This window comes from Rousettus aegyptiacus, unplaced genomic scaffold (genome assembly GCF_014176215.1).
Source record: "Rousettus aegyptiacus isolate mRouAeg1 unplaced genomic scaffold, mRouAeg1.p scaffold_m13_p_15, whole genome shotgun sequence".
In the NCBI taxonomy this organism is placed as follows: Eukaryota; Metazoa; Chordata; class Mammalia; order Chiroptera; family Pteropodidae; genus Rousettus; species Rousettus aegyptiacus.
Genome location: NW_023416290.1, coordinates 58,223,319 through 58,249,468, shown reverse-complemented (window position 1 = coordinate 58,249,468; position 26,150 = coordinate 58,223,319). Strand labels below are relative to the sequence as shown.

Below are 26,150 nucleotides of genomic sequence, written 5' to 3'. Positions count from 1 at the left end.
CCCCGGCAGGGGTGGTGGGGCGTCGCGGGAATGGCACTGGAGAGTCACTGCGCCTCCGGGGCAGGGGAGCCAGGGGGCGCGTGGGCCGCTGAGCGGAGCAGGGGCCCGTCCGCCTCCCTCCCCTCTCCCCCTTTCCCTCCCTTATTCCCCCCGCCCGTGTGCCCCCCCTCGTCCCTCCCCTGGAGCTTGGCCCTCCCGCCACTGTCCCCAAGGCTGGCGGCTCCTGTAGGAAGCCTGAAGGCAGGGGCCGGCTGCAGGGACAGAGTCACAGGGCACCTGAGGGGGAGGCAGAGGAGGGGGCCCCGCCCGTGGCTCTGGGGACCTCAGGTGCTGGCTCTGCGTGGCCGTCCCCGGGTGGCCGTCCCCCAGTGCCCTGGCTCCACCCAGGAAGCTCCGCTTTGCTGCAGGCCTCCCGGCGGACTGCGGGGTCTCCTCCTGTCTCAAGGCCCTGAGCACGATGTCTCAGGTGTGGCCAGGGCTCAGAGCGCAGTGAGAGAAGAGAGCGCTGGACCGTGTGTGTGTATGTGTGTGTGTGTGTTTATGTGTGTGTGTGTGATTTATGTGTGTGTGTGATTTATGTGTGTGTGTGATTTGTGTGTATGTGTGATGTGTGTGTGTGTGATGTGTGTGATTTATGTGTGTGTGTGTGTGTGTGTGATTTGTGTGTGTGTGATGTGTATGTGTGTGATGTGTGTGATCTATGTGTGTGTGTGTGTGTGAGATTTATGTGTGTGTGTGTGATTTATGTGTGTGTGTGTGATTTATGTGTGTGTGATTTATGTGTGTGTGTGATTTGTGTGTATGTGTGATGTGTGTGTGTGTGATGTGTGTGATTTGTGTGTGTGTATGTGTGCGATGTGTGTGTGATGTGTGTGATTTGTATGTGTGTGTGTGTGTGTGATCTATGTGTGTGTGTCGGGGTGTGGTGTGTTGGGGGAGCCGGCACGTACGTGCACTGGTGGCCCTCGGGGACCCGGTGCCCACACAGGCGGCTGCACGGGGAGCCCCCCCCCCCCACCGTGCTCCCCACTCTGCTGGGCTGCTGACGAGCTAAGGGCTCTGACGTGGTCTGGGCCGCTCCCTACCCGCTCCCAGCCTCCGTCCGCCCTTGCCGGTGCTCAGGGAGGGCTCACTGGACGGAGGCGGGTGACGTGTCAGCCCAGCAAGGGCACAGCGGGGGCCTGGACTCCGCACGGTGGGCGGGCAGGCCAGGGCTGACGGGCAGGTCCGGGGGCCCGTCCCTGCCTCATAACGCGATCGTTCTTCAGACCAGAGGAAAGCAGGACGATAAAAGCGCAGGTTGGGTGGTAGCCACGCCGTCCCCGGACAGCCAGGTGGCCACGCCGTCCCCGCATGGCCAAGTGGCTCGGGCGTGGAGAGCGTGTCCCCCAGGAGGCCTCCTGCTCCCCGGGCCTGGGACCCGGCCCTCCCGCTCCCCATCAGTGCGCAGCGAGCCCTCCCCGCCGCTTCCGAGCTCCGCGGTCCTCCGAGTTTTGAGAATCAACGTCCGTGTTTTCAGACGATGTTTATTACGACCCGCGAGCCACCAGCCTGTAATAATAACGCCTCGCTGGCTGTGTTTGGTCCCCGCGCCCCGGAGGTGGCGGCGCGGGGCGAAGCCGTGGCCTCGTAGGCGCCGAGGTCCCCTTGCCGTGTGTGGCCGGTCGAAGCGCGTCTTTTCCCAGACGGCCCGAAGGTGGCGCCCGCAGAGGCTGCCGTTCTTCCTCACCCCCCACTCCGTGGGGTCCCTGGGGGCGGCCGCGCCCACTGGCTGCGTGCACCTGTGCTCCCTCCCGGGCCCCGCGTCCCCGCCGGCGGCATTCGGAAGCCGTCGCCGCGTCCGCCGCACGGGGCTCTGCGACGCGGCGGTCCACCGTGCGGAGTCCCAGCGGCTTCTCCTTCGTCAGTGGACCAAGCTGGGGTTTGGGTGCAAAAAAGCCCAGGGCCGTGGTGGCCCCGGAGTCATGGATTTTGGCCCCTCACTGTTCCGAGTTGCGTTCAGATTCAGGATGAGAGGATCCAACCCGTAGACTCTGTCCAGGGCGGTTCTAGAAGTTCTTTCCTTTGGGGGAAGCAGAGCACAGTGTGAGGGGCTGTGGAGCCCCCTCTCCGGAAACGTGAGACCCTTGTTTCCACGGCCTGCGGCTCGGGTGCCCCATGTTTGAGAATCAAGGGCTGCGGCCTCCCGGGGCTGCAGTGTGTGGGGACACCTGGAGATCGGCGGCCGTCTCTGCAAGCGTGAGCGGAAGATGATGGCGTCTCTCACTCTCTCTGCAGGGCGACATTGGGGAGCAGGGCCTGGCAGGCCGGCCTGGAGACAAGGTCCGTGCGTTCATACTGTCACTCGCCCGTCGATTTCCCTCCATGCTTCACTCACTCGCTCACTCATTCATTCATTCATGCACACACACTAGGCCTGTGTCAGTTGCCGTCCGGGGGCTCAGCAAATTCATTCCATGCTTTCATACAATCACCTGGTAACTATCGGCACGTCCTGGGCATCTGTCACTGTGTTGGGCACGGTTCACGACCATGAACCACGAGGCATCGAGTAGGTGCGGCTCGGAGGGCGCAGGAGGCCCCCCGCGCTGAGACCTGGGGAGTGCCGGGAAAGGTGTCCGGGAGGCGACATTGTGTCTGAGCCCCGAAGGGCGAGGAGCAGACACGGGAGGCCAGGCGGGTCCTGGGAGTGGGGACCCCCCGTGAGCACACCCCCCGGAGCCCCCTTCTCCACTGCTGCGCCCCCTCCACCAAGCCAGGCGCTCGGGGGGCTGGAGAGCAGGGCGTCGGGAGCAGGCGTCCCGTGGCCAGGCCGGGCACAGCCTCCCTGGGGCGAGCTGACCGGCGGGCTGTGTTGTCTCCACAGGGGCAGGCGGGGCTCCCGGGCGCCCCAGGATTCCCGGGCCTGCGTGGGGAGAGAGGAGAACGGGTGAGTGGGGGCGGCGCCTCCCCGCCAGGGCCACCTCGCCCGCGCCCTTGGACAGCAGCCCCCTTTGGAGCCCAGTCCCTTGGGGAGGGGTGGGATTTGGGCCAGGGTTCGAGGGTGTTTCCCCAGAGCTCATGGAAAATAACGGGGTGGGGGGGGGAACAGGCTGCTGTGGTCTGCGAGCTGGGGCGAGAGGTGGCTGAGAGGTCTCGGCGGAGGGGGGGCATCTTCAGATGGACGTGATGGGGGGGGGCGGCATCTGTTGGTGCCAAGTGCAGAACCAGCTGCTGCGCCCTCGCTGGCAGGGCGCCCCCTGGGGTCGGGCTTCCCGGCATTTCCTGCTGAGGCAGGAGCAGGTCGGGGGGCAAAGGGGTTCGTCCAGGGTCCCGCCGCTCCCGGGGACGCGGCTGGCGTCACGCTCAGTCGGCTTCTGACGCTTCCTGCCGTCATCTTTGCTGCAGGGAGAGAAAGGCGACCTGGGCCTCCCGGGACAGAAGGGTGACCGCGGTGACAAGGTAGGGGCTGCTGTCGCGCTGTCGTCGGTCACACAAGCGGCAGATCCTCCCTCTGGCGCCGACCTGAGCGGCCCGCGGTGGGGAGAGGGCCAAGTGGGTGTGGCCATGCGCCCCGCTCGGCGAGGGCTGCTGAGAGCGGAACAGCGGGAGCTGGGCAGAGAAGCCCGTGCGCTGAGCCCAGACCCCACAGCCCCTTCTCCCCGAACCTCTTCTCTCCAAGTCAGAGAGCTGCCCGCGGCCCGCCCCGCCCCAGCCCCACACCCCCCCTCCGCCCCCCAGCTCCGAGGAGGGGCCGGCTCTTCCCCGGGGCCGGGGCCGGGCAGGCCCTCTGGGTTGGAGTCGAGTCTCCCCTCCGGCCCTCCGCTCCCTTACATCCGCCTGGGGCCCCTCAGCTGCAGACCTTGGGCTTTTTGCTGGAGGGTCCGTCGGCTCAGGTGAGATTGGTCCGGAGAACAAGGTCGGCGGTGGGAGGGACAGAAGTGTGAACCCAGGCAAGGCGAGTGGCGCCGAGCCGGTCCCGAGCTCCGGTGAGTGCGGTCGGGGTGCTGCAGCGCAGCTAAGGGCTCAGAGTCTGAATTTAAACCCGGGCCCGGCCGCTCGCGGGCCGTGGTCTTGGGCTTCAGTGGCCTTGTCTGTAAGGGGGGAGCCCTGAAGTGTCTGCGCGTCACAGGCGTTCGGGCCAGCACCCGGCACTAAGGGCCCCGCGCGCGCAGTGGGACTGATGACAGCAGATGGGGCGGAGCTGCCGCTCCTCATCGCGTGGTTGCTCACCGAGCGCCTCCCTAAGCCGGCGTGGCTCCTCCCGCCCTCTGACCTCCTCGTGCGGGAGGCCTGCCGCAGAGCCAGCCCGGGCTGCGGGGGCACACTGGCCGGAGAGGCCGGCCCCGTCGCCGTGGCGGGTCTCGGGGACCAGGTTCCTGCACCGTGGTCCCTGCCGCGTGGAGCAGCCGTGGCGTCCTTTCCTGAGGACAGACATGACAGCGGCTTCCCACTTGTCGGGTCCTGCCGACAAGGCTCTTACTCAGTCCCATGCGGTGCTGTGAGCCGCGTGTGCTGTTATCATTATCTTGCAAAGAGGAAAACAAGCCCAAAGAGGTAAAATGATGCGTAAGACGGCAGAGTTAGGCTTCAAGCTTAGGAGGTTCGACTCCCAAGCCTGCGTTGCTTACGGGGTGAGTGCTGTCCCATCAGGCCCCCGAGAACAGCCCGCTCCCTTCAGTGCGGGACGGGCAGGGCCCAGAGCCGGGATGTTGCCGCGGCCCTGCGCGTGGGTGTGAGGCGAGGCAGGCGCCCCGCGCTGCGCAGAGCATGAGGTTGTCAGAGGTCCGCACCGTTTTATAAACTGGAACCTGTCTGCATCTGTCTATATATCTGTCATCTGTCTATCATCTGTCTTATCTATCCATCCATCCATCCATCCGTCCATCCATGCATCCATCCATCCATCCATGCATCTATCTATCCATCCGTCCGTCTGTCCGTCCATGCATGCATGCATGCATGCATCCATCCATCCATCCATCCATCCATCTGTCCATCCATGCATCCATCCATCCATCCGTCCGTCCGTCCGTCTGTCCGTCCATGCATGCATGCATGCATCCATCCATCCGTCCGTCTGTCCATCCATGCATCCATCCATGCATGCATGCATCCATCCATCCATCCACCCATCCATCCATCCATCCATCCATCCATCCATCCATCCATCCATCCATCCATCCAGGTAGACGCAGAGTAGGTGGCTCTGTTGTCTGGGGACGGGCGTCCCAGGAGAGGCAGGCAGTTCTCAGGACTGCTGGTCACGCTTCTCTCTTTCCTCCGTCCAGGGCGAAGCCGGCCCAGTGGGCCCGCCTGGAGCACCCGGAACCGTAAGTCACTCTGCTTCTCACCTTCGAATTCCGAGCACACTGGGGCACCACTGCCCACAGACGCGCCGCTTAGTTATAAACACCCCTTTAATAGTCGGCCAGCAGCCCGTGGCTGTCCCTCGGCTTTATAACCCCGAGCACATAGCTGGGGAGGACATCACCCTGGGAGGCGCCTAACGCAGCTGGGCCGGCGAGCCCGAGGCCCCACGGGCCAGCCTGGGGTCTGTGTGTGCCGAGACAGAGTTCGCGTAAGCTGCGCTCTCCGCGCCCGGAGCCCCCTCGTCCCGGTTTCCTTGTCACCTGAGTCATCGCCAGAGACCCTGATAGTGGAATTGAGACACCGATGGCCCCTGCGTCCCGGGCACAGCTCCGGGACGGGCACGGGTTCCCACCCCCCGCGCCCCGAGCGGAGAACGTCTCATCCCCATCTTACGGATGAGGACGCGCAAGCTGACGGCTTTCCGAGGTCACACAGTTTTTAGGCGGGGAGGACGGGGCTTGAGCTCAGGCCGTGCGACTCCGGGGTCCCCACATCCAAGCTCTGCTTTCCTGTCGTAATCAGTGCTCAGGAACCTCAAAGAAATACGTGATTCTAACAGTCAAAACTAGTAATCAGCGGAGGGGAGGCCGAGGCCGTCCCACCTGGTAGCCCCCGGAGGCGGGTCTGTGAAGCCGACTCGCCTCTCTCCTCTCTGGTTCCCTTTCAGACGCCCCTGTTCACCCCGCACCCGAGGATGCCAGTAAGTAGTGGCTACTTGGTGCCGCCCGCTGCCCTCAGCCTGGCTCGCGACTCCCTGGGTGTTCCGGGAGCCACCGCCGGGTACCTGGGCTTCCAGACCCTGTCCTGGTGGCTGGCAGGGACGGGCCCTATAAGGCTACAGTGTCAGGCAGGGGCCTGGGTGTCACCCCCAGGAACACCAGGGCCAAGGGCAGACCTCTCCCCGGGCGAATGTAACTCAGTGCACACGGAGGCGCCGTGGTTTCGAGGAGAGCAGAGTCATCCTGTGAGATGGCAGAAGATTGATGATCGGGTGTCAGCAGTGAAGGGCCCCGAGGGCACCCCGGTCCACGAGGGGCTGTTCAGAGGACAGTGGACACAGGCCTGCTTCAGGTGTGGCCAGGTAGGGGTCTCGTGGCCCCTCATCAAGACGGAAACGCTGGGCAGGAAGGGAGGCTCGCCATCACTGAAACGTCTCACGGATGGCTCTCCTGGAAATAAGCGTCCTCGGCTGCCATGGGCCTTGCCACGTGGAGGCCAGAAGACGCCCTCGCGCCAACGTTTGCGCTCTGTCCCCCGCTCTGAAAAGGAGGACTCGGAGGGGCACGGCGTGAGCGCCCGCAGCACGGCAGAGCCAGGGCAGGCGTCACGCACCCCGAGGATGTGCCTGCTGCACAGCCGGCGTGACCCCGCGGCTCGGAGAGGCTACGCCTCTTGCAGAGGGCCAGCCTTGGAGGCGGGAACCGAGACAGAGGTGCCAGCCAGAGGCCCTGGCTGTCCCCACCTGCTGCCGAGATTCAAAGCTCACCAGTCCCCGGGCGGCAGCACCCACGGCACACTACCCCGCCCGTCGTGCCCTCTGCCGGGACCACCGCCATCTGCACCTTGCCTCCCGGCCCTTCACCCCCCGGCCTCCCTGCCCGGGTCCATCCTGAGCCCCTCAAGCCTGACACAGTCTACAGGTCCAGCCTCTTCTTACAGGAACTGCTCCCCAAAAGATGATTTCCAAGGCGTCTCAGTGGGAGGCACGCGAGTGGGAGCTGGGGCCTGCTGGGCCCCCCCTCCGAATCCCACGGGTGACGCCTGCCTGTAGGGTCTGAACTTTGCAGCAACCAGGAAGCCACTCTCAGATGCAAAGCAAGGAAATTGAGCCTGTAAAAACATACATGTATGCACACACATTGTGGATTATGGCACGATCGCTCTGGGCCAGCCTCGTCACCATGGTAACCGTGTTAGTATCGATGGTTTTGAGAAGCGTTCTGTGGACCTCTCCCTGCTCTCCTCAGGCGTGTGCCGTCTGGGTCCTGCACACGGGCGCGAAGCGTGCAGCAGAATTAGGGACGAGAAAGGGTGGGGAGGGCCTGGAGAAAGCGCCTGACTGTGGGGTGAGGAGCTCCTGGGGTGCGCTGGTGACCGCCCTGGGAGGCCTCCGGGCGCGCGGTGGTGGCTGGTGGTCCGTGGAGCGCTCGGCTCCGCCGTAGGATGGTGTGCGGGTCTGGAGAAGTCAGGTAGCACACACTCCTCAGCTGGAGGGGGGGGTGGGGACAGGCGGCCTTGGCCTGGGGGACGTTACAGCTGAGAACTCAAGCCGGCTTCGCAAGCCGCCGGCCCGCGGGTGTTTCAGAAGCCGCCATCCCCAAGGCTCCGGGCAGCCTGGTTCCGCCACTGCTCTGCCTGCAAAGGCATCTTCCAGGGCTCCCGGCCAGTGCCAAGTCTGCAGGACCTGCTGAGCCGACCTGGCCAGCAGGGCAGTCAGAGGGGAGCAGGACTGGCCAGGCGCTTGCACCCAGCAGCGGGCGAGGGGTGCGCAGCGTGCCCCGGCCGGCGGGTGCTGCCTCTGACCCCGAGGCCCGGCACGGGACCTGGCTGGAGCGTTTGCCTGTGCGTCCCCAGGGTCCCTCCTCTGGCCTGACCGCTCGTGGGTCCTGCCACCCTCAGCGCCTCGCAGGCTCCTGGGTTCACCACTTGAACTGACCCCGTGAGCCCTCTGTCTTCACGAAGCATGCTGCGGGTGACGTCGGGACCAAAGCGTTTCACGGGTCCCCAGCATGGGACGTTTTCTGGGAGGACACCGTGCTAGGAATGAAGGCGCCGTCGCTGGCGGCGGCAGAGCGTGTTCTTCCGAGCTGGCTGCAAACCACACGTCTAGAAGGAGTGAACTCGCGTCGGCGGGAGAGCTGGGTGCCCGCACCGCGCAGCGCTCCGCCGAGCAGCCGTCTGGAGCCGGGCGCGGGTCGGTGCTGTGCTCCTGCCGCTCCCCTCACCGGAAGATGCGGATGATGCGCACGATGCGGATGATGCGCACGATGCGGATGATGCGGATGATGCGGATGATGCGGTTGATGCGCATGATGCGGTTGATGCGCGGCGCGAGGAGCCGCCCCGGGCCCTGCAGACACTGGGGGCGGAGAGCGGCCTGGGCGAGGGCAACAGGCAGGAGCCGCGGGGCCGGCCCCCGCCCCCGGAAGGCTGACCAGCCCACCCCAGGCTCCCCAGCTCCGATGTTTGCACCTGCCTTCTAGACGCTTCCAGGGCCCCCACTGCATTCTCACATCGTCTTTCATTGGTGGTCTACTGCTTGCCAGGCTCTGGGCCGGAGGGGCCAGGAATCGAAACGTGCAAAAAAGTGTGAAAGTGTGGCCGTCATAAGGCCACAGAGGAGAAATGGCGCCGCCGAGCATGTCCCTAAGGGGGGGCTCGGCCCGGTCTGGGGTTCAGTTTCCCTAGGAAGCGATTCTTGACCTTAGACCTGAAGGATGAGTAAGAGTGGGTCAGAGTCCCAGTGGGGTGGGAGGAGCGAACCGCAGGAGGGCGCGGCCTTTGGTGGGGGCAGGGCGGGTCTGCGGGGCGGGTCTGCGGGGCGGGTCTGCGGGGCGGGTCTGCGGGGCGGGTCTGTGGGCGGGTCTGCGGGGCGAGTCTGGGGGCGGGTCTGCGGGGTGGGTCTTGGCAGGCCGGCCCTCCTGCTGCATTCTGCTTCTCCACCAACAGGGGGAGCAAGGTCCAAAGGGAGATCAGGGCGACCGCGGCCCGCCGGGGGAACCGGTGAGTGCCCCGCGCCCCGCGCCCCGTGCCCCGTCCCCCGCGCCCCGTGCCCAGCCCCCTGCGTGGCTGGTTCCCGGAGACGGGACGTCCGAGGGCCGAGCGGCTGCATCGCCCACCCACAAGAGCCCGCTGAACCAAATGTAGCCCCTTCCTCCCTCGGGGCTCCCAGATGTGCCCCCAGCCGTGGATCCCCACTCACACCCAGGGCGTGTGTCCACCCCCACCCGTCTCCTCGGGACGAGGGTGATGGGTCCGTTCACCACTGGCTTGTCTCTTCTGCAGGGGTCACAGGGCCGTCCTGGAGACCTGGGGCCTCCCGGAGCCCCGGGGCTGCCGGTAAGAAAACCCTGCCTGCCCCTGTGGGCCCAGACCCGTTAATGCCCCCCCCTCTGCCCCTCACGGGTGCTGCCCCGGTGCTGGCCGAGGTCAGCCCAGCACCCAGGGGCACAGACGCTCTCCCAAAGCACCCTGAAATGCAGCCCGGGGCCCCGCCTCTGGACCCCTTGATGTCAGTTTAGGACTCAGTGCCCGCTGCGCTCAGTGTTGGGGTGCGGGGCAGGGCCAGGGGTGCGGGGCGGGGCCGGGAGCTCTTCCGCGGCACGGCCCTGAGGGCAGCTCTGGTCTAACGACAGCCCAGTGTGTGTGAGCATTTCGATTTTGTTGTTCTTCTCCGTTTCGGCTTCTTAGCTGGCTCCTCCTTGGACAGGGGTTCAGGTTCCCTGGGGAGTTCCTCTGCAGTGACCTGTCTGGGCTCAGATCCCAGAGCCACAGGCCCGCCGTGTGTGCCTGAGCCGTCCTGTCCCGGGGCGGCGGGGATGGAGCAAAGTGCCAGGCGGCAGTGCGCGGCCGGGAGGCGTGACCCCCGCACCTGTCGTCCCTGCTCCCCGCGCTCTCAGTTCAGATCGATTCTCATGAGCAAGGTGTCCCCAAGGCGCCCTGCATGGGGACGAGGACGGCGTCACCGATGATGTCTCACCTCTGTCTTTCATGTTCCGTGCAGGGTCCCAAGGGACAAGAAGGTGCACAGGGAGCGCCCGGCGCAGCTGGACACCCTGTGAGTTCTTCCCTGCCCGCCTTCTCGAGGTGGGGGGTGCCCCATGGAGGAGGCGAGGACCCTCGGCTCACAGCTCTGGGCCGACGGGGCGGAGCCAACAAGGTGCAGCCCACACTCGAGCGGCTTCGGGGCGCTGGGGGCCCTTCGAGCCCCGAAGACCCAGAGGTCCCTTTCAGAGACCAGTCCGAGCCTGGCAGGGCCCTGCCCGTGTGCTCACGCCCCTTCCGCACACGGTGACACACACCCCGCACAGGTGCCCGCTCGCACACGGGTGTGGCTCCGAGAAGCGTGCTCGTGTGCACGTCACGCGCACGCACACGCACACACACACACCCTCCTCTGTCACCTCTGCGCCCTAAGGGACCTCCCAGAGTCCTTCTGCCCTCCTGCCCCCCGCCTCTGTGCCAGCTCCCACTCGTCTGAGGCTTGGCTGGTTAGGGTGCTGCGCACTCGAGCGAGAGGAGGTTCATCTTATCTTCTGCAAGTTGCCGGGTGGGGAGCAGAAGGCAGGTTCGGAGAGAGACGGGGGTGTGCGGTCTGGACCACGGGCCCCTCTAAACTCCTGCTGCCTCCAAACAGGGCGCCCCCGGACCTGTAGGCCCCGTCGGTCCCAGCGGCCCCCCAGGAAGCGTGGTGAGTAGTCTGGGGGTGACTGGGGCCAGGGGCACTGACACTCGTGGATCTACGATGCACGCCCAGCACGTTAGCTTTTTTGTCCCCCTGAAACTCAGGTGTGTGGGCATCCCCACTCCATCTTACAGACGGAGAAACCGATGTCCCAGCAAAGGCCACATGGAAAGGCAGAAACCGGAGGCCTTAGGTGGCTCCCCAGGTCTCCTGGTGGTAAATGACGGTGGCGTCGTAACTGCACAAAGTCTGTGAAGGTCACTGATGTTGGAGTCAGCAACCGAGTTTTCCTTAGAAGATGCAAATGAACCTGAAGAAGTTGGGGGGGGCCTGACCACTGACTGGGGGGGCCGGACTTGAGTCACAGCTCTGCCCCCGGCTGGCTGTGCAGCCCGTGTGGGCCTCCGGTTGAGGCCTGGGCTTCTCACCTGGGCGGGCAGTGTGGACGTGCCGAGGCGCCGCCTCCCTGTGCGAGCTCCCAGGCCCCCGGAGACGCTGACGTCACCTCGACGTTGTGCAGTGACGGCCAGGGGCACCTCGTCAAGGGCAACAGAGCACGTGCTCCCAAAGGAGCAGTTGTCACCCTCACGGGTGACGCTCGTAGCGGGTCGAAGGGCGAACACCGGGCGCCACGGGTGCCGGGCCCTGGCCGAGCGCTCGGCGCATGTCGCCCCGTTCAGCCCTCGCAGGCCGGGGGTGGGCGCTGTCGCCGCCCCTGCTTTACATGGGGAAACTGAGGCACGGGCAGGCTCTGTCGTGTCACTGGCGGTTGTTGTAGATGTGTTGGGACATTGCCTGTTGCCACCCCTCAGCGCCTGCCACTGACTCGCAGGGGCCGGCGTTCCTGGCCTGCAGAGGCCCCGCTGTCCGGCCACGCGACACGTGGCCAGTGGGTCCACCAGAAGCAGCCCCGACTGACAGGTGTAGAAATGCCAGCTCCCCGCCTGCTGGCTCTGCTCTGAGGCTGCGTCCTCGCTGGCTCCCAGAGTCCCCGCGGACGGACCCCGGTGTCTCAGCCCACCCCACCCCACCCGCCGTCCTGCCCCCCGCCCCTCCCTCCGGCCGTGTCTCTGGAGCACGTGCACTGAGGCTCGTCTCAGAGCCACCTCCGGCCACTGCGGACACCGGCGGGGCAGGTCTCTATGCCAAGCCTGTGTTCTCAGGCCGTCCTGGTCCTCCCCGGTGTCCCCTCCAAGCCAGGCGCTCAGAGCCGCAGCCCGGGGGCTGGGCGGGGCGTGGGCAGCCCACGCCTGCGTGCTGGGAGCTCAGGTGTGCAAGGGTGGCGTGCAAGGACCCGGAGCAGAGCAGGGAGGGGGCAGCGCGGCCTCGGGATGAGGACGAGTAGGGACCGAGCTGTAGTCGCTGACCTGGTCCCCCTTCTCCGGGGGCCACAAACCGTCTTGCTCTTGACCCCGTCAATGCCCTTTTTCCCTCCAGGGCCTCCCTGGCGTCAGAGGGCCCCCTGGGAAGGACGGGGAGCGCGGCGAGAAGGTAAGGAAGGCACAGCGCGACCCCTTGACACGCAGCATGTCATCTCGACGTCTGGGCAGCAGGGACGGAGGGGCCGGGCTGCTCGGGCAGGGGCCGTCCGAGGGGAAGGGGGAGAGGAGGCCCTGCAGCCATCCACGCGCCTACGGCAGCCCCGTCTCGCCGACGGGGCCCGGCCGCCGTGTGGAGGCCGAGGCTCTGAGGCGCACCGACTCGCCCTCCACTCCCAGCCCGGGGGCCGCAGAGCTGGGCCTGTCTGACGCCAGGTCCCGGGTCCCCGCTGCTCAGCGCTCCCGGTGACCATCCCACTAACCCGCGAGCGCGTGCTTCGAGCTTCCCAAGCTGAGAGGGAGAGCCTAACTTATGAGGGAGAGAGACGCGGTGTCCCCCCGAACGCCAGCACCCCGCCAGCACCCCGGGGACAGAGAAGCCACAGGCTTTTGAAGTCCCATTTCCGTTTCTCCGACTGCGCATTTTAGGAAGCGTCTCCCACGCCTGCTGGTGGCGGGGAGCTGCCGTCTGGCATGTGGCGGGCCGGGCCGGGGACTCCGCTGAAAACCTCAGAGTCCCGGGGCAGCGCCCCTCCCGCCGCAGCAGGGCTGAGCCGCCCGAATGTCACTGTGCCCAGGACGAGACACCGTGGCCGCAGGCGCCCTCTGTGCACCTGGGTTTTCTCATACGTCAAGTGGGGACGATGGCATGCTGGGCACAGGTTGTGAGAATTAAGAGTTGCTACTGAGCTTGTGACCCTCAGGCCCCAGCCTGCTTCCCGCGGGTTGGCTGATAACCTTCCTCCTCAGTTAACCATTTACTGACACGAGTGTTTTAAAATTGTGCCTTCCTGCCAGCGTGCAGATGTTACATCTGTTCTTGTTAAATTTTCTGAAACAGGAAAGATAAAATGATCACTCCTTTAAGTGGTGCAGGTACTATAGTTTTCTTTTTTCAAAAAAAAAAAATACCATCTTAGACGGCAGTCATGGCCGTAGAGCACCCAGGATAAGCGAGGGAGAAAAACCCTGGCCCGTCCGCTCTGCCTGGAACAGGCCACGTGGGTCTGAAGGTTGGGCTCGATCTGGGCGTGTCTCAGTGGGGCGCTGACCCCCCGCAGGGGCCACTGAGGAATTAGGGGTTTGCTGAGGACTGGCGGGCAGAGGAGCAGATCCGTGTGCTGTCGGCACATCCGCCCCTAGGGGGCGCCAGCCGCCGCTGAGCGCAGTGCAGGCCGAGGTCCAGGTGCTGGGCCGGAACCGAGTGCCTGAACCGAGTGCCTGCGGAGGCCTAGGCCCTGCTGCCACTCGGGCTCCCGCTCCCCTGTGCCATGGCTGGCCTGAGGCTTGAGGAAGCAGCCCCGCCCTGGGCTTGGAGAGGCCCCGGCCCCTCGCCTCGGTTCATGTGGGATTCGGGGCCACTCGACTCCGGCGTGACCACAGCTAGCCCGACTTAATTACATCTGCAAAGAGCCTGTTTCTAAGTAGAGGTATTGGGCTGAGGACTTCAGCATAGGAATTTGGGGAGCACAGCCCAACCTGTTACACATGCCACATAGTCCACCTTTCTGGGCCCTCTGAAGGGGTGACACCCTGAAACGGGGTGTCACCAGGATGCCTGCCACCCCCCCACGGGCTGGTTCACATTGGAAGGCTAACCCTCTGCCTGCACTCGATCCCAGAAGCCACCCACTTTTCTTTTCAGGGCGAAGAGGGGAGCCCGGGGCCAGCTGGCCCCAGAGGTGATCCTGGTGCCCCCGGAACCCCCGGGACCCCTGGAGCGGGGAAGGACGGAGAGCCGGTAAGCTTCGGGTCTGGGGGTTTCTGCACCTCTGACAGCCAGGCCTGACTTAGAAAGGGGGAGAGCAGAAAAGACCCGCCGGCTGGACCCTGCAGAAGACGAGTGCGGGCCGGGGAGCGAGGCAGCCCTGCGCGTTGCAGGCGGGTGAGGCCCGGCTGCAGACACGGCCGCGCCCTCTGCGGGAGCCGGCGGCATGGGCCTCAGCTGGGCAAGCGGGCTCGCGAAGGGGGAGGGACGGGGATTTGCCCAAGGCCACAGAGAGGCAGTAGGTGGCAGTCAGAATTTACACCCTGGGGCCTCGCGGCCCCAGGACAGGTTTCCGTCACACAGGGCCACAGGCGCCCATGTATCTGTGTCCCCCACAACAACGCGGGGCGCCCAGACGGACTCGCTCCTGGTTCCATGATCATGCCTGTGTTCTTCACCTCCCCAGGGACTCCGTGGGCCACCTGGCTTGCCCGGACCTCTTGGAGCCAAGGTAGGTGTTCATCCAAGCAAAGCGTGGGTGCCATGGCTGCACTTGGAAGGGGACCTTGGGGAATTGTCCTTAAGCCCCCCGGTCACCTCGCCCACTCCCACGTGCCTCCGTGCGTCACACCCCTCTGGGCTCGAGGCTCCACGCCGTCCTCGCCACACAGGCGGAGCTGACTGAGGTTGCAGACGACGCTTTGCACCGGCGGAGCGATTGCTCTCAGCAGCCTTGCTCCTTGCATCGTTAGTCTGACTGTGGTGGACGGTGGTCCCCACGTTCTAGGAGGTTAACACAGTGACGGTGGGCGGGTGGGGGCAGCGCTGCAGGATCGAGGGGCAGGCCAGACCCTGGGTGGGGCAGCGCGGACAGCCTTGACCCAGGGTCCAGCTGACCAGCCGGTTTCATTCCAGGGGACCCAGGCGAGTCACGCTCTTTCTTTGGCCGAATACTTCCTCCCATTTAAAACACGAGATGTGTCAACAAATGGCCATTTTGTTTGTGAGTTAGAATGTGGTTTGGAAATAAAGTTTGTCTCGTAGTCGACTGGCATTGGGAAGGTAGGTTGGAATTCAGAGAGGTCTTCAGTTGGAGAGCGAGGCGGTCGGAGACCGGGCCCGCCGTGCCATGCGCCTGGCCGTGGTGCTGGCCCGGGTGCCGACTTGAAAGCCCGTGGCGGGTTAAAGCGAGCTACAAAGGTTTCCAGGGGCACGCTCTTAGCCCATCCTAATGACTATGACTGCAAAGACTCTCAAAGACGCCTTCTTTCTCTCGTGACACCATGTCTAGCAAAATAAACAGGCTTTGCTTTTGTACGGAACTGGGTTATGTTCCTAGCTCAGCTGCCTGCAAGCTAGCTGACCGAAAGGCAAGAGGCTTATGCTTCCTGTAGGAGTGGCTTAGTGTGCAGGGGCCAGGGCTTCCCGTGCGCGGGGAACAGCCTCGGGGAAGGGCAGAGGCAAGCTGATCCTGCAGACAGCATGAGAAAGCCTGCGCTGAGTGTCTCGAAGAGGAACCGAGATGCAGAAGGATTAGGATGGCTGTGACACGTCTGTGTGTTTAATGTGCGTTCTGTCCTCCGCTCCCTCCAACACCACGACGATGCACCTGTCACACTCGATGTCCCCTTGCCTCTTACCTTTGGAATGAGTTTGTAAGGGACGTGGGAATTTGCTAGCATGTTCTTTTTTCTAATGGGTGAGGGTCTCGAGGTGCACAGCGGTTGTGGTACCCCCCACCCCAGGGCGACAGGCCGGGCCGGCGTCGTCCCAGCACGGGGCCTGCAGTCACCCGGCTGCCAGCGCGAAGTCTCCCTCCCCGCCCCTCCCACCGCTGCAGCTTGCCGGTGCCGGACGTGGCCCGGGCCGGGTCACTCGTAGTTCGTTCTGCTTTCCACCGCGCGCCCCGTTTCTGGGCCGCCTCCCTTCCCCACCCTCCCCACGCGCACCAATGCGATCTCCCGGCAGCCCGGAGCCTGTCGTGTTTCCCAGAATCGCTCGTCCCATGTTATTCTAAAGAGACAGAGGACGCCGTCTGGGACGTGGAAGAGGATTTTGGGAGCGCGCTGTTGACGGAGGCCAGGGCGGCCCTCGGGAGGCATGGCCCCTATGGGCCTGGAGGATAAACCGATTATTAGGAACATAAAATTTAATCAGGCAGTGTTTCGCCTAGCAATGCCAGGATCTACCTGAAATCGGTTTTCTGCACATTATCTCACTGGCTCCTCATAACCATCTTTTTTTTTTAACTTTTATTTTTCCACTGCAGTCGACATTTAACATTACATGAGTTTCAGGCAGACCTCATAGCGGTTAGACCTCGCGTGACTTCCGAAGCGATCCCGCCGCCAGCCTGGCACCCACCTGGCGCTGTGTCGCGGGCTGCACCCCGTGCCGCGCGCCCTGCGCCTCCTGCTCGTTCCGTAACTGCCGCCGCGCTTCCTGCCCCCCCCACCCCTTCTCACCTCGCGCCCCTCCCCCCCCATCCGGCGGCCGCCAGCCTCTCTGCAGCTCTGAGTCTGTCTCTGTTCTACGTGTCCCTTTAGCTCTCACGTGTAAGTGGGGCCCCGCGGTGTTCGTGCTTCCTTGTCTGGCTCATCTCACTTCGCGTGAGACCCTCTCGGTTCAGCCACGTCGTCGCGAGCGGCACGATTTCTTCTTTTTCATGGCTGAGCCTGTACGTACCACTTCTTCCTCGGCTGGCCGTCAGCTGTGTGTTGGAGTGGCTGTCATCAGCAGATTCACAAACAACACGTGTTGACAAGGACGCGCAGAAAAGGGAGCCCTCGCGCCCCGCTGCTGGGGTTGCAAGCGAGCACAGCCGCTGTGGAGCACGGTCGGGCGGCTCCTCAGAAAAATTAAAAGTAGAGCCGCCCTACCGCGTGACCCGGCGATTCCACTGCTGGGTGTGTGTCTGAAGAGGACCGAAGCGCTAATTTGAAAAGGTGTACGCACCCCCGTGTCCGCAACCTTCCCCGGCTCTTTCCCTCTGTCATGCGAGGTAACTCATCCCAGAGACGTCAGGTGGCTGGAACAAGGTCACCTGCCATTTCAGTGTTGGGCTTGGCTGCGTTTCAGCTCATCTGACATACGTCACAGTCTCACACAAATCTGTCGGGGCCATGTGTGTTTTCGGATTGAATTTCTTCTGGAATTTAGAAAGGTAGTAATTTGCAAACTACATAACATTTACTGTGGTGTGTCGGGCAGCATCCCTAATCGAACTCGTTAATATTGATGCAACAGAACTGTGTAGATTTCCATAAAACAACAACAACAACAACAACAACAACAACAACAACAAAAACAGGCTAACTGCAGATTGTAAATCGCCTGTGTCAGTACAAGCCAGGATTTTCTGCCAGTGGAGCTGTCATAAGCACTTGTTTTCAGAGGCTGAGCATTTTGAAATTGTCGATAAGAAGGTATGATTCTGTCTCAGCTTGGCAAAGAGAATTTCTTCCCATTGTTCTCTTTCTTTCCCCTTTTTCTCTTCCCATCCAAGTCCAGCGTGACAAGTACAGGAAGCAGCAGTGACCTCAGCGGCTAGCTTGCGTCGAGGTTAAGTGCCATGCCAGGCACTGGGTAGGCGTCATCTCCTTTAAGGAGCGTGCCATCTGCCGATGTGGCTGGCGGCCCCTATTATTATGTATTCTTTGTAAATAAAGAATGAAGGCTCGAGGAATTGTGGCTTTTTAAGTCAACAGTTAATCAGTGTCGAAGCCGTAGCTTAAACCCACCGTGCGTGAAGGTGAAGGTTGTATCTCAGTCGCTGTCGCCTCTACCCCTCCCTGGAAAAGTGACCCACAAAGTATAGGCACTTGGCAAATTGCTGGTAAAGCGACAAATTAATTTACTGGTGATTTGGGGACCGAGTTGAAATGCGGGTCCCGAGTAATCTGGGGGTCCCGAGTGGTCAGGACGGGGCATGGTGACGTCTGGAGGAGCACCCAGTGTCGCACAGGGGGTTGTATTGTTACAGTCACATTTGGAGCTGTGGTCAAGGCTGGGGCATGGTCAGCCCTGAAAGGCGCATCATCACAGCTGGTGGCCGTGGCCGGTGGGTGGTGGACCGGGCGAGTGGCGGGCACAGAGTCCAGGTGGTGGAGAGCCAGGTGGAGAGTGACATTGGGATTGGAACCGTGGCCCCCTCCATCCCAGAACTAACCTCTGTCTCCTTTTTTCTCTCGCTAGGGGGACCGAGGCGTACCTGGGGTCCCTGGCTTACCTGGCACCCGTGGGGACCCGGGTGTCGGAGCTGCTGGCCCTCCAGGCCCTCCGGTGAGTCCTCACTCATACCACACACCCTGTGGGCCCCCGAGTGTGCCCTGGGCCTACACGCAGAAACTCAGCTAACGTGGGGCTGGGTCACCGGCCCCCGGGTCTGTCCAACCAAAAATAAACAGCAGTTGTTTTTTCTTTTTCTTTTTTTTTTAACTCTATGGATTTTCCCTGCATTCTTTATTTTTTTCACTTCACGGTTCTTTAACTGATGAGACGAGATGGTGTTCTGGGCTCACGAAGCTCTCCGCGGTGGGGACTGGGCTAGTTCAATAATTTACAGGCCGCTGTGTCCTGCGTCCTGTAGACCGGTACGTGGGCCCAGGGGCCCCCTCGGCTCAGGTGTGACGTTTCTGGCGAGGCTGCACAGGTACCGTGTGCCTCCATCGGGGGACACGCAAGGACTGCTGGGCTCTCCTGTGATGCTCCCGGCCTTCGATGGCCTTTGACGTCCGCTGCTTAGATCGCTTAGCACGTCAAGAGAGGCAGCTGGTGCTACTCCTGTTCTTTCGTGCTGTTCCGTTTTGTTTTAAATGTGTTAGCCGGAATACCTCCACACGCAGAAATAGCCCCTCTCTGAACACTTGGGACTCCCAGTGGCACAAGCCACACAGAAGGCAAGTCCTAGGCATGCCAGTCTTTCCCTTTAGCAGTAGACCTTCATGTCAGTTTGGCTCAAATAAACTCTTAAAAAGTTAAAAATAAATAAATAAATAAAAGAAGGCAGGCAGGAAGGAAGGAAGGACAGGCCTGGCTTAGAAATAAATACCTCATCATGTTTACATGAATGTTTCATTCCTCTTTGCTTACTTATTGTTTGCTTGTTCTTTAGGGCCCGTCTGGACCAGCGGGAGATCAAGGACCCCCGGTACAGTATGATTGAAAGGGCTGGGTTTCAATGGGAGAAATCCTGCCCTAGTCAAATCAATTTTAAATCGGAGTGGCTAGAACTAACGTCGTTTCAGAAAACCCCTGGCGTTAACGATGGGACACTCCCCCGGGCCTGCCCTGCCGAGTGGGAGACTGGGGAGGGGCGGGGTCACCTACCCCGGCACGCCCCTGCTGTCCTCGGCCAGACAGACTGGCTTCGCTTCGTGGCATCTCCGCATCGCGGAAGGACAGAGGTTTCATGAGTTTGTCGCGTGGCCAGAAGTACTAGTTTTGAATCCTGGCCTTATCGCCCCCAATCACCGGGAGCGAATGCAGAACCTCGGTGAGGCGGGCTCGGTTGGAGCTGGCGGACTGAGTGCGGGGCGCCCTGGGCGAGTGCTCGCGGACGCTCGTTCTCAGGCCGGCGGCGCCCGGTGACAAGCACGTGCGCCCGTTCATCAGCAGGGCGTGATCCCGCAAACTCACCAGTGCAGGAGCCGCCTGGTGACGGCCGGCGATGCCGTACCTTGCTCCATGTTGCACGTTTAATTCTGCTCACGCACGTGATTTCTGAACTAAAGAGGGGATTTTCATACGCATTTTATAGATGAGAAAACTGAGGCTCGGAGCAGCCAACCGATAGGCGCGAGAGCAGAGGAGGAGGAGACAGACCCCTGGCGGAGGGGTCGAGGTGAAGGGGAGGTTCGCGAAGGCCCCAGGAGAGGCAGGGTCAGCCCCTGAGCAGCCGCCTGGCGGGATTCTGCGAGGACACAGAGCCTTGGCCACTTGCAGATCTATTTAAGGAAAATTCCTACAGGAAGCGAGGGCCATCATGAGAGGGATTCGTGACAATTCCTGAGAGTGTCCTGAAATTTCCGACAGGATGAGAGTGATTCTCTCGTAAAAGTAAAACTGCCACCGAAGGGTTGGGCCCTGTGCTGGGTCACCCCAGGTCGACTTGCTCAGCTGGTCGGCAGCCCCTGGGCCCAGCTATCCCTGGGACGCAGGGGCGAGGTGGGCCAGGGTTCGAGCCCAGGCCCGTGTCCCTGCAGGAGCTGTCCCTTTCCACTCACGAAAGGGCCCTGCGGACGGGGCCCGGGCAGCAAGGCTCACCGTGCAGGTTTTCCAGCATGTTCTCTGTGCGTGTTGCACGCCCACCCCCACGAGGCTGGTGAGATGAGTAAGCGCGCATCACGCCTCACACCGGGCTCCTCAGAGCAGCAGACGCTCATGCAGGAGACCCAGCTCGGGCCAAGGAAAGCGGGCCTGATTTTGCTTACACTGTTTTGGGGGCATCTTCTCTTTTCTTCCCTCAGGGAGCGCGAGGCTTACCTGGCTTCCCCGGCCCCCAGGGACCAGCTGGCCACGATGTAAGTAAAGAGAGACGGTGCGGGCCTGGCCAAGGTTCTTACAGACCCCCCCAGAAGCCCGGCCCCCTCCGCCAGGAAACCCCCAAGGACCTGGTTCCCCCGCTCACCCTGCCCACAAACATTTTCAGGTGTTCGCTCTTCTGTGATTGTGGCCTCTAATTTTGTACGGTCTGGTTTTATCTTGTGCGCTTTTGGGTTACGCGTCGAGGACCCTGCCGGCTCCCGGCTCTCCCATACAGTTCCGCTCGGCGAGGTCCCCATTCTCCGTGGACTTGTTCCTGACCCCAGCTTGGAATGGCTTTCTCCCTTCAAGGGACTTCCACAGACGTATCTGGTGCTCATTAACCCCCACGCATCTCCACAATCTGGCTTTCGCTCGGATAGGCCTGAGCCCCGGGAAGATGGGCCTGAGCCCCGGGAAGATGGGGACGTGTGTCTCCTGCACCTCCAGCTCCCCGGAGGCGAGCAGCAGCGGGGGCGTAGCGCTCACGGGATGCGGCTCCCGGAGCGGGTGGGCCGGCGGGGGCGGAGACGGCTGGCCCCGAGCGGCGGCCCTTTCTGGCTGGGCTCGCGGCTGTCCGTCTGCGCAGTCGGTTCTCGGTCGGCGGGCACAGCACGCGCCCCCCGTCCTCTCCTCGGGTCGCGTTCCCCGCTCCACTCTCGGCATCTGGTTCTTGCAGCCAGTGCAGCAGGAGAGGCGCTTTCTTGTCGGAGCTGGTCCTTCCGGCTGCGTCTGGCAGAGGCCGGCGGGGGTTTGAGATGGGTGTGTGTGCGCGTGTGTGTGCGTGTGTGCGTACATGTGTGCACGTGTGTGCGTGTGTGTGCGTGTGTGCGCGTGTGCGGTGTTCGGTTTCGGGTCTTGGATAGGAGTTACGGCAGGGGCTGCTCACTGTTCTAAACATCTGTGCGGTCGGCCCTTCCCGGGAAGCCTCCGCTATTCAGCTGAGATCAGACCGCGGCTGGCTGACATTTCCCGCTGACTTACGCTCGGCGGACTCGGGCCGGGGGAGGCGCGGGTAGAGCGGGTCAGGGTCGCGTGCCGAGCGCGGCTGACGGTTTCTTTCCTTCTTCTCTCAGGGAGCACCAGGCAGTCCGGGAGAAAGAGGGCCGCCCGGCAAGCCGGTACGTCTCCAGCCGTTCCGGACGGGTGTTGGCTGTCAGTCAGGGCTCCAGTGGGGACGAAATGCCACTCGGACGGTCCGAGAGGCTTTCACAAGGGGTCGTTTTGAAGCCGTGGGCAGAGAGAACTAACCTGAGATGCCGCAGTGCCCAGGGGGAGACGGCAGTGGGAGGCCGGCGCCGTCGCGTGTCTGGTGACAGAGCCAGGTGACAGTGACAGTGGGGGAAGGGCCCGCGGAGCCGCACGAGTCCAGCCGAAGCGCAGGCGAGTTAGCCGGTGGCGGGTTCCCGGGGCTGCGGCCTCCGGGGACGTGGAGCAGGGCAGAGAGGAGTACGCGGACCTGGGCCGGGCAGGTGGACAGCCGCAGCGTCCACTGCCAAGTCTTCCCTGCCCTTTCTTCGGGCGCGGCAGCCCGTCCCCGGGGCCCGCCTTGAGGGGCAGCAGGGACTTCCTTTTGCCCTCTCGTGGTGGGGACGGTGGAAGCTGTGGCAGACTGAGCAGGAGGGGACAGGCTGAGCGTGTGGTCGTGGTGCCGTGGCCACACGTCCAGCCACGCTTCCCTGAGGTGCAGCGCCCTCGCCTTCTGGGAGCTCAGCAGTGCCCGGTGACCCCAGAGCGTTTAGCCACGTAGCCGGCCCTGGCCGGGCCCCCCAGGGAGGGGACAGTGAGGCTGGGCAGGTCTGGTGGGTGCAGAGGCAGCTGTGTAGACGTGGGATAAGTTAGTCTGTCGAGAGATGTTACCTGAGGTGGAGGAGACAGTGGCAGTCCCGACTGGGGACCTCAGGCCTAGGGACTTGGGGCACGGAGTCTGGTTTCAGAGACCAGCGGGCTCCCGGGGCAGAGAAGCTGCACCTCAAGCCGGATGAGAGAGGCCACCTGTGTCCTTGGCAGGCCTGGCCTGCGACAAGTTTCAGACACAGGCCAAAGGGACACAGGCCCCTGTGGGCTTAGACAATTGTCCCCTTCCGGTCCAGGCTGCTGGCCTCAGCAGAGACCTGGGCAGGGACCCTGCTTTGTCGGAAAGGGCCCTGAGCCTTCTCGCCGAAGACCTCCCTGTGGGGCGAACAGTGGGAGTTCACTGTTTACTCACCCACCCCTCCTCCTCTGCGGGCTCAGTGCCTCAGCGGCCTGGGTCCCCGCCACTCGTCCCCCAAGTGCGGGGCCCTGGGAGGCGGGTGGACGAGGAAGGGTCAGGCCAGAGGCTAAACGGGGCTCAGATGACCTCTGCCGAATCTAGACCGCGACACCTGTCTGCACAGTGAGTTAAACCGGCAGAGCGGCTGACAACGTGGGCGGCCGGGGCCAGCTCACAAGTGGTTATCAGCGGGAGACGGAAGGGGGGGGGTCTATTTCTACCTTTAGATTCACTGGACATAGTCCCCTATGTGGTCCCAGGCACAGCCCGGGGCTTTTAGGGTGTCTATCTCCAGTCTCAGTGGTCAGGCCATTTTTCAGGGCCCCTAAGACCACCCTAGAACGCGACACTCAGGAAAGCGCTCTCCTCACGGTTAGGGTTCGCTGCAGGGAGAGGACCCAGGTCCCAGCCAGCTCAGGAGAAAGCTGCTCAGGGCAGAGCCCCCAGGCCCCCGTGGTGGGCTTGCGGGCACGGCCCCTAATGCTCCCCGCGATCACGTGATCGCGGGCGTGGGAAGTGACCATGAGCGCCCGGAGAGGGCGGGACGTGTGGCCGACGAGGGAGCCCGCCTGAGCCTCGGCGTCCGGGGCTCCGTCGGGGCTGGTCGTGCCGGCGTGGCTCAGCGTCGGCGCTGGGCCGCCGGCCAGGAGAGGTCACAGCGATGCGTGCGCGAGCCCCCACCCCACATCCCGCCACGTGCACGGACTCCGCTCGGCCCGACATCGGGCGAACGAAGACGCCGTCAGGGGGGCGTCCCGGGGCGTCGATGTCGCCCCCCGGGACCCGGCACGGGCCAGACCCCTCTCCACACCGTGCAGGGCCCGCACAGCCCAGGCCTGCCGAGCTCGCCCTTCCCCACACCGTCGTCGTCCCTCGGGGGGTGCACGCTGGGACCTGGAGTGTTTTTCCCATGCGGCACCCAGAGTTCCTGCGCCGGGGGCCCCGGCCTGGAGTTGGGTTCCTCAGGCGGAGCCTCCAGTGGGATCTCGTGCAGGCGACAGGTTGAGGGTGTACATTCAGGTGAGGCCCACGAGGACTGAGGGGAGCTGCCCCCCGGGGCACCGGCCAGTCAGGGCTGTGGGTCCCGCTGGACCCCGCCGTGGCCCGAGCCCGCGGCAACTCCGGTGTGATGGGCGCCGCAGAGCTGACCCGTCCTCAGCTCCGCGCACATCGGTCACCGGCCGCGCAGCCTCCCTGGCATCTCCGGCTGGTGTCCCCGGCGGCCGGCGGGTGGCACGCCAGGAGTGGGGGGCCCGGGCGGGGCCTGGGGCGTTTCTTCTGCTCCCACCGCGATCCCTCGCCCCGCCTGCCCGGCAGCAAGCCGCCGCGTTGCCTGAGCCCTCCGAGGCGGGCACGGCAGGCCGTTACGCACCCCGCGGCCCCCTTCGGCAGGCCGCCGGCCCTCGCAGCAGACCCCGTCCCCGTGTGTCTTCTCGACACCGATCTTGGGAGCTGTGCAGAAATGGATCAGAGCGAAGTCATTAATTAAATCGCCCCGGGCCACGCCGTGCCCAGGCTGAATGAACGTTCACTCCTTGTTCCCTGCCGCTGTAGGCGATGCCCAGTCCCGCCGGGTAACGTAGCTCACTGTAATTGTGCAAAGGGCTCAAACGACAGCATAAAAATATCCCAAAGAACACAATGCCAGCAGCATAAAAATGTCCCAATTTGAACAATGCGAACTCTCTGCTGTTATTGACTTCCCGGGGGAAAAATGTATGATGTATGGCTTCAAAATATCCCCTCCCCTCCAGCTTCCCGTTAAATTCAGTTTCAGTAGGTAACATTGCAAAGCGGGCCCTCGCGCGGAAGGCCTGGGGCAGCCTCGGCTTGGCCTCAGGCAGCTGCAGCCTGGTGGGTTCCCGCCCAGGGCGGGCGGTTCCCTCAGCGCCTCCAGATCTGAGCCGGTCCCACCCCAGTCTCTTTCGGGCGCCTCCTCTTGCAGTAGCCCCGAGAGCTGACCGAACACTCGAAACACCCGAGGTTACGTGATCCCGCTAACGTGTTCGATGCCACCGACACGTGGTTTCGATAGCCACAGGCTATGGCGGAAACCCCCTGGGGGTCAGGCCGGCAGACTGCACTGGGAGAAACGAGCCACCACAAGCTCGGTGGCGGCCTCGGGCCCCCCGTGTCCTGCGGGATACTCCCCCGCCTCCCCCCCAGAGACGCGGTTCTTGGCCCTCCTCCTCCATCGGAGAATGCAGAAGCTGGCAAAGTAGCGCGCCAACCCCCAGTTCTCACCAAGACCCCCTTCCCTTCAGCGGCCGCCTTTCCATTTCATGCCCCCCCCCCAGCTTTGTGTCCCTTGTCCCCTGACGTGAACCCAGCCTCTGCCCATCTCGGGCTCCGGACCGGCCACAGCCCCACGCCCTGTGTCTGAGGATGAATCCAGGGCCCCGCAGACGCCCGCGTAGCTTCAGGGACTTCGCAATTGCAGATTTCTGAGATCTCCTTCCCAGAGCTAGAGACTTTCAACCCATCATGACAGATGAGGTTTCCAGTGCTATTTCCGCTGGGGAGAGCTGAAGACATGGCATCAAATTCATACCAGGGTGTGAACGACTGATAGCCATCGCATTGCTGGTCTGGGGACTCTGTGACACTCCGCCCCTTTGCCTCCCGCAGTACCCGTATGACCTGCAGGGCTCTGATGGGAGCGGGGGGCGGGACCACCAGGGGAAGAGGAGAAGCCAGCAGGACACTGGGGACCAGATGGGCCAGTGTCGGCCAGGCTTGGCTAGGACTGGCGGCCTGTACATTCGGTGCCTCGGAGGCGCCTTCTCTCTGGCCCCCAGGCTCGGGGTGCAGACTGGGCCCTTCGCATCCTGTGCACAGCACGGGTGCCCGCGTTCTGAGTGACAGCTGACGTCCCGAAGGCCTTTCGCCGCCCGAAGACAGGCGGGGCAGACTGCCGGGTCTCTCCGCGCCCGTCTTACTCACTTCTCTCTGCAGGGCCTCTCTTCACTGCTGTCTCCGGGGGACATAAATCTCCTGGTGAAGGTAAAAACAATGAACGTGCGTGCGTTTTGACAATGGTGGCGGGGGGTTGGAGATCTCAACAATAAGTGACTTTCGTCCGAACAACTACGTTACGGGACTAACGGTAACAGCATCTGTTGAGAGAGCTCTACGCCGGGCGATGTGATAAGTCTACTGCCCGATGTGGCAGCCGCTGGCCACGAGTGTCCATCTGATTAAAATGAGATGCAATGAAAAGTCGGGTCCTTGGCTCCGCTAGCCGCGTTCTGAGTCCCTAACAGCCCCGCGTCGCTCGCGGAGGCCCTGCTGGACCGGGCAGACGTCCGCCGCTCCCGTTTCCGCCGAGCGCGTCAGGCGGAGCTGCCCGCGAGCGCGATGTGTGTCTCTGGT

At 63.4% G+C, this 26,150-nt stretch overlaps 1 protein-coding gene across 1 annotated transcript in view; it reads left to right on the top strand.

Moving 5' to 3' along the window:
* COL22A1 (collagen type XXII alpha 1 chain) overlaps positions 1-26,150 on the top strand; it is a 156,673-nt gene that overhangs the window by 94,437 nt on the left and 36,086 nt on the right. Inside the window, exons 28-44 of the mRNA XM_016164294.2 lie at positions 2,278-2,322; positions 2,867-2,929; positions 3,388-3,441; positions 5,271-5,312; positions 6,020-6,052; positions 9,022-9,075; positions 9,358-9,411; positions 10,076-10,129; positions 10,709-10,762; positions 12,194-12,247; positions 13,940-14,035; positions 14,469-14,513; positions 18,197-18,283; positions 19,116-19,151; positions 20,470-20,523; positions 21,601-21,645; positions 25,734-25,781. Of these exons, the coding sequence (XP_016019780.2) occupies positions 2,278-2,322; positions 2,867-2,929; positions 3,388-3,441; positions 5,271-5,312; positions 6,020-6,052; positions 9,022-9,075; positions 9,358-9,411; positions 10,076-10,129; positions 10,709-10,762; positions 12,194-12,247; positions 13,940-14,035; positions 14,469-14,513; positions 18,197-18,283; positions 19,116-19,151; positions 20,470-20,523; positions 21,601-21,645; positions 25,734-25,781 (918 nt within the window). The remainder of the gene's footprint in view (positions 1-2,277; positions 2,323-2,866; positions 2,930-3,387; positions 3,442-5,270; positions 5,313-6,019; positions 6,053-9,021; positions 9,076-9,357; positions 9,412-10,075; positions 10,130-10,708; positions 10,763-12,193; positions 12,248-13,939; positions 14,036-14,468; positions 14,514-18,196; positions 18,284-19,115; positions 19,152-20,469; positions 20,524-21,600; positions 21,646-25,733; positions 25,782-26,150) is intronic.